General features: G+C 41.5%; 2 protein-coding genes across 5 annotated transcripts in view; one reads left to right on the forward strand and one right to left on the reverse strand.

The window, feature by feature from the left end:
- The window catches only part of eno1b (enolase 1b, (alpha)), a 185,590-nt gene that overhangs the window by 143,318 nt on the left and 35,657 nt on the right, over positions 1 to 6,615 (reverse strand). The window lies entirely within an intron of this gene.
- On the forward strand, positions 792 to 6,524 carry perm1b (PPARGC1 and ESRR induced regulator, muscle 1b). Of its 4 annotated transcripts, XM_080791390.1 has the most exons (5): positions 833 to 907; positions 1,340 to 1,386; positions 1,513 to 4,745; positions 4,905 to 5,021; positions 5,125 to 6,524. In XM_080791390.1, exons 3-5 carry the CDS (start codon positions 1,538 to 1,540, stop codon positions 5,208 to 5,210), a joined length of 3,411 nt encoding a protein of 1,136 aa, XP_080647516.1. In that variant the 5' UTR covers positions 833 to 907; positions 1,340 to 1,386; positions 1,513 to 1,537; the 3' UTR covers positions 5,211 to 6,524. The 4 variants fall into 4 exon arrangements, with proteins under 4 accessions (XP_080647515.1, XP_080647516.1, XP_080647517.1 ...); XM_080791389.1 differs by lacking the exon at positions 1,340 to 1,386 and having other exon boundaries at positions 792 to 907; XM_080791391.1 differs by lacking the exon at positions 1,340 to 1,386 and having other exon boundaries at positions 876 to 990.

Consider the following 6,615-nt stretch of genomic DNA (forward strand, 5'->3'; position numbering starts at 1 on the left):
TGTTGTACCACTGCCAGTCCTCATCCGTAATCCAAATCCAGCTTCCCACTTCTCCTTAATTCTTTACTTGCCATCAAACCTTGATACAGAGCTGAGATTACTCTAACAACTTCAATTTCTTATTGTCACGTCAGGTTTACAGGTCTAAAAACATGTTTTTCCCCTTCTCTTTTTTCTCTCTTTTTACAAACTCCCATCATTTGCTGTTTTTAAGAAAAGGAAGAAGATGGCAGCACTAATGTCCATAAAAAATTGACATTTTGACAACTTTTACATATTATATCCCTTGATGGGAAGAAGCTACTAACAGAACCTGGCTCCATCCTGGGCAGCCATCTGGCTTGACTGGTTGGGTTGAGAGACAGGGGACACAGATAACACGGGCAACAAGAATGCCAATAACAACTATAATAATGGCCCACAGCCATAGTCCACGGAAACCCTCAATCCACAGGAGAGGAGTCAGTCTAAATTTGGAGATTCTAGGAAACCACAACTATTGTGTTCCCCCCTTCTGTACTAATGTAAATATTTTGATGACATGTTATATACAGTGAGTGAGTAATTTATGTAAACTAGGCAGATGATGAATATATCTAAAGATGACATAATGTCAATATAATTATAGTATAAGACTAAGCTATACCTAGTACCTACAGTATGACAAACGTGATAGGGCCTCTATTTTGAGGGAAGGAAATATTACACCTCTAGATGAGAGGCAAGGACATTTGTGCCAGCAGCAACTACATGTGACTGTAGACATGCTACTCTATTTATAACTGTTGAATGGCTAGGTCCCAGGCTGACACATGCAAGGACAGCGGGGACGTCGCAGCAGTATGCCCCTGCACTGCAGGAAGAATGCACTGAAAGCTTTAACCAGGGGGCTTTGTCCTTGCAACAGGTAGGTCCTCATTCTTACAAATAGGCCCTAAACTAAAGAGCAATACAATCCTCTTGCCCTTGATGTCTAGCAATGGATATAAGGTAGATATATAGTGTATAGCATTTTATTTTAACAACTTACCTTCAAGGTTAAAGAACAACCCTAACTACTACTACTAAGTACATCTCTCTCTGAAATATATAATTAAACATAATATTTATTATTATTATAACAAATTATATACAGTAATTCAACAATGACTTGTTCATATTTAAAATATTAACATTTATTTACTGTATTATAACACGAATAATCTGATGACAAATTATAGTGTGTCATTGTTTGTTAAACGATACGCTGTGCAGTGACACTAGAGTAGACCACTGGACATTTCATACCGGCTCATATGATCTGTTTTTTAACTGTGGGTCTATCTATGGTGTATTTTAGGGTCTTAGGAAGTTGCTGCCACTTCCCTCCGAATTTGTTTTGCAATGGTTTGTTTGAGGTCAACATTTCTTTCCGTTCATTAAGTAACAACATCTTCACCAAACCAAAAGACAGCATTTAATAGCTTTGTAACTTCAACAGATCTATAATGAATGATGTTTGCCTGTTTTCAGATAACAAAGCACGTGAGGTGTCACAATGGACGACTTAGATCACAGCATACACATTGCAGAGTATGATTGGATAAGCTTCTGTGAGCAGAGTGAGGATTGCAGTCTGCTGCAGCCGACCCTTGCAGACCTTGATAACTCAAGCATAAGTGATTCAGAGGATTCAGCCTTAGAAACGGATCAGCATGAGGAACAGCAGCGCACCGTTGCAACACCTGTTGCATTTCAACCCAGTGCTGTCCGAACCACAGCAGCAGAATATCACTGCGCCGACAATACAAAGCAAGAGGTTCATCAGAGTTGCACGGAAATAATACAGCAAGGTGACAACAAAGAACAGGACAATGTTCCCACAAGGAATAGTGTGGCATGTAGAAATGATCTCGAGTTGCATGGGGACATATGTGTGCACTGTCCTGGAGAAAACACCCTCACCACAAACAAAAATCTAAGCAAGGCTGCAGACCAGATCACAGAAGCGCAAAGCGTAACGAGTGATGTTTTTCTTGCAGACCAAAGTGCATCTACAACTACAAGTGTTCTGTGCCCAGTCACTGATAGATGCCATAATGTTTCAGTGTCAGTATCAACGCATGTGAAGAAAGCAGATGATGAAGTGCAGGAAGACATCAGGACATGTATCCCAACATCCATTCAGGAATCTGACCAGATCACTCTCCAACAAGCAGTTGAGTTCAACAAAAAGAAGCTGGAAAGCACAGAGGGATTTGAGTGTGAGGCAGACAGAAGTGCTGGCTTTAGAGAAGAGAAAGAGCGTTGGTTTGTGACTGTGAATGACCCTCCCTTGCAACAGCAAAGATTTGCTACCAAATTGGTAAAAAAGAAATACAGGAAAAAAAAACTTCTTAAAAACACATTTAATCCCACTTGCCATGATGAATCTGAAGGAGGGGCGGCCATGGGAGGCATCACACAGTCATATCAAAGCTTAAAGTTACCCATGAACATTCACAGTGGACAAAGTTCAGAATCACCCCACATGTATAGTACCTCTAGTTTGGATGAAGAAAAGGATGTCTCGGATAAACAGGAAATGTCTCATTTTGAGGAGGCAATTATCACAGAGTTGACCATGGACAATAACAAATGTGAAACATTCTTCGCACAAGTACATTTAGAAAACACAGGAAACCTCCCAATGCCCACATTACATGACATGTTTACACATGAAATGACTACGGAGTCAGAGGATTTTGAAGATAGTGTCGAATTCTTCTCTACAACCAGTTATGATTCTGACAGCTATCTCTCAGCCAGTGAATCTACAGAGGAAAATCAACATCTGTTACTAGACTATCAGCTATCACAGCAATATACCCCATCTATGACTGCAGAGAATGATGTAGGCCTACATGAGTTCACAGGTAATTTTAGCAGTGCACAAGCCTCAGAAATGTTTCCATGTGATATGCACAATAAATATGTCAGCATGCGTTCCAGTAGTCTCGCAGCTAGTGTTGAGTCATCACCGGAGGGATATCCCTCCCAAGGCCATGTGCCACCACAACAAAGTCAAAGTTATGAAAAAACTGTTGGCCAGGCTCACGTTGTGACCCCAGTGATAATCCCATGTACTGAACACAGCCCTGACATGATGCCAGAAGACAAATCAACATGTGATAATGACAAGCACAGCTCAACATCCCACATGACTTTGATGATACCCGACCTTACAGATGTGATCCCTTTACCATCCGGTGACCTGAGCAGAGATCACCTGGATGTAGGACATGGATGTAGCCCACTTCCTCCTCTCCCTGATCTAACAGTGACACCTTGCTCGATGGATGAAAGCCCTGAAACGTATACCAATTCATTGACCTCTACTCGACCCGTGTATGCTGTGTCTGCCTTTTGGGATGAAATGGAAAAGTTGACAATCAAAGACATTTTAGAGCTTAGGAGTAACGGGAGCACATCTCCCTGGGAAACAAATACTATTCAAGAAACAGATTCTACAGATGCTCAAACACATGTGGCTCGCAATGCACAAAATCTTCTACCTGATGGGTCTATAATGGATTCATCGGACACTGCCGACTCTGGCTACTTCACACACCTTGATGACTCCAAGCAAGATCGCTCAAGCTGTGAGTTTTCAGTCTCGTCGGATTTTGAGGAAGAATATTGGCAGTTTATTGGTGCCAGTAGAAACCCAAGTCCTGACCCTCAGGAGGACCTGAAGCAAGAAAGCCAGAGGACTACAGACTCACCTTCATTGACAGGTAACATGATACATGAGGAGGACATGGTCCCCGTTGGGAAGGAGACGTCTGTTGCTGCTGAACAGCTCAAAGGGCAAGGCTTTGAAAATCACAACTCCAATCAGTTGCTCTCCCCTGACCCTGCATGCACAAGAGGGATGACAAAACGCAGAAGTATGCACGATATACACATCCAACTTGACACAGAGGATTTGTTGAAAGGTGAGTCTTCTGTACTTGACAATCCAGATAAGAGCTTATTTCTCAGCACTTGCCAGGCCTTGGAGGAGAACACATTTTGCAATGTGAGTGACAGTACTATGGCAAGTACAAGAACACCCGCACCTCTCCTCTCCAACAGTGATATACTAGACGAGAGTTACCGGATAACTTTCCCAGAGATATTTGAATACCTTTTCACAGATGACAGGCCACAGAACAACTCTGGATCTGAAGCAGTCTATGATTCAAAAAGCATGGCATTGAATACGACGTACGACTCCTTCCTCTCCGACTATGGATCTGAAATGACACTCCCTCCCTCCCAGTATTCCCAAAGTATGGAGAGAAAACCCATCCCCATCTTCTCTTGCGCTCGCCTTGCTGCTAGAGATCTCACATTCCCAGAATTAGATTACCTTTTATTTCCACAGGCCACGTATGTCGAGTCTGAGGAAGAAGAGGACAGTTCTCCCATCAGAGTCGTATCTCGCTACATCCAGGCTAGTGATGCATCATCTGCAGCAGGCACAGACGGGCTACTTTTCAACCAAAAAAGAGGGTGTAGCAGCACTTGGAAATGCTTGTTCTCCATGAGAAGAAAGCACGTCCCAGGTAGGAGCTGGTGCCGAAGGTCCGGTGCCTGGTTATTTCCAGCCGAGGCCCAGATGGCGTCTATCAATACACCCAGCAAACAAGCAGTCACCATATTCAACGAAAAAGGGGTCACATCTGAACTTTTCAGAGTGCCACCAGAGGAGCAGAGTATACAGACATCTGTTTATTTATCAAGTGAGTGCAGTCTCTTTGTTTATGTACTGTCTCTAAGTTGTAACATAGACAGTGCTGTATAATATATGATTAGATTTACTTCAATACAAATTTAGTTACAGCGAGACTGAATTGAAATTCACTCATTATTATGCAACTGCACTTGCATGTCTCTTGTAGAGCGCGGGGGCCTCTTTCCCACACTGAATCAATCCGACATGTGTCTTGTGTGCATTGCCATGGCCTCTTGGGTACTGACATCCTCTGATCCACGGACAGCAGATACGTGGAAAACAGGTATGTAAAGTCGTGCATGAATTATTCCACTGCTTGCCAATTGTGATCCCTAATGACAGGTGGTTGACTTCTAAAGTTAATAACATTCACTGACACTGTACAGCTCTGCTAGCAAATGTGAGTGCAATATCAGCTATCCAGTACCTGCGGCACTACATGAAGAAGGATCCACCGCAAGATGACTCCTGATATACATGGGGAAAAGAAGACACATTTCCAAACATTTTCACTTGGGTCCATACTAAAAGTATATTCATATCATGGATTACTATTGCTAATATAATATTTCTTGTTATATTCTGTTTTCAATACATTTGGATGTGGGTAAACAATATTGATGTGGACCATTACATACTGTGTAACACATGCGTTTAATAGCTGTTATTCTGGCATACATTCTAGTTTATGTTTCATTATTGTTCTGATGACTTTCTTTGAATAGTGTGTATATTTATGGGGGTGTGAGGCATCATAATGTGTGTGACAATTTCAAGAGTGTGAAAAATGCAAGTTATAGATTTTGGGATGATATATTTTTAAGTGTACAGGTATGTTTGAAGAAAGGCTAAGGTAATGAAGAAAGGCTAAGGTAATGTAGGTATGGTATCCAAAATGTAGTGAAGACTCCTGCCAGATCTGATGTAGTGCAATATGAGAGAACACAATGTTTAGCATAAAGAGCAGTAACTTCCACTGTGTGTTTTTAACAAAGCTGGTGTGCGGAACATTAAGGATTGTTGTTAAAATAAAACCAAACACCCCTATGAAGATTTCCCTATAAACACCTGCATGGGTCCTATTTTGCCTGTCTTTCTTAAGTACCAGGTCTTATGACAAGACCTGGAGGCGTGGCCAATGCCTTATTAATGCCAATTAAGAAGCCAAAATAGCGTCCCTAGCATTAAAGATGCTATGTGTGCCCCTTTCACAATCATCTAGGGTGATTATGCTATCGTTACTATTAAAGCATTTTATGTATAGATGCAACATGCTGACAAATCAGACAAAGTGTATGTATATGATTATTCCTATATGACTTTGTGCAATAAAGTAAAGAGTGAATATATTACACTCCTCTCCTCTGTCAATTTGACTGGCTGGATGTGTGAACGAACAGCACCAATGTGAGTAAGGATCTCCAGGAAGAGAAGTCCCTGTAAAACAGTACAGCATTTACCAAACACTGCCCATCTCTAGCTCAGTCGAATCCTACTGTGCATTGAGAAGCTCTTGTCTGTACATTGAGAAGCTCTGTCAGTCTGTATATCCATCAATAGTTTGTCCAATCGATCTAAAATTGCACATGGGTATTGAGCACTGGCATACTCACAGACTCACACAACTGATTTAGGATTTTTCCTGCACATTTGACATGTCTATGAACATCTATTCGAATTTTGAACATGGTCTATCAACCAGACTATGGGAAGCAGCAATAAATAGCAGCTAGCCATTAGCATTTCACATAAATGTCCTTGGGAGACTTAATGTTGACATAGCACCAGATAAACTAAAATGAGGCTGTGGCAAGATGGAGCAACTCAAACCTTCAAGCTTAACATGAATGTTGAAAATGAGAAAATATGTATGCAAC

Source organism: Protomyctophum bolini (genome assembly GCF_963924005.1).
Source record: "Protomyctophum bolini genome assembly, chromosome: 2".
In the NCBI taxonomy this organism is placed as follows: domain Eukaryota; kingdom Metazoa; phylum Chordata; class Actinopteri; order Myctophiformes; family Myctophidae; genus Protomyctophum; species Protomyctophum bolini.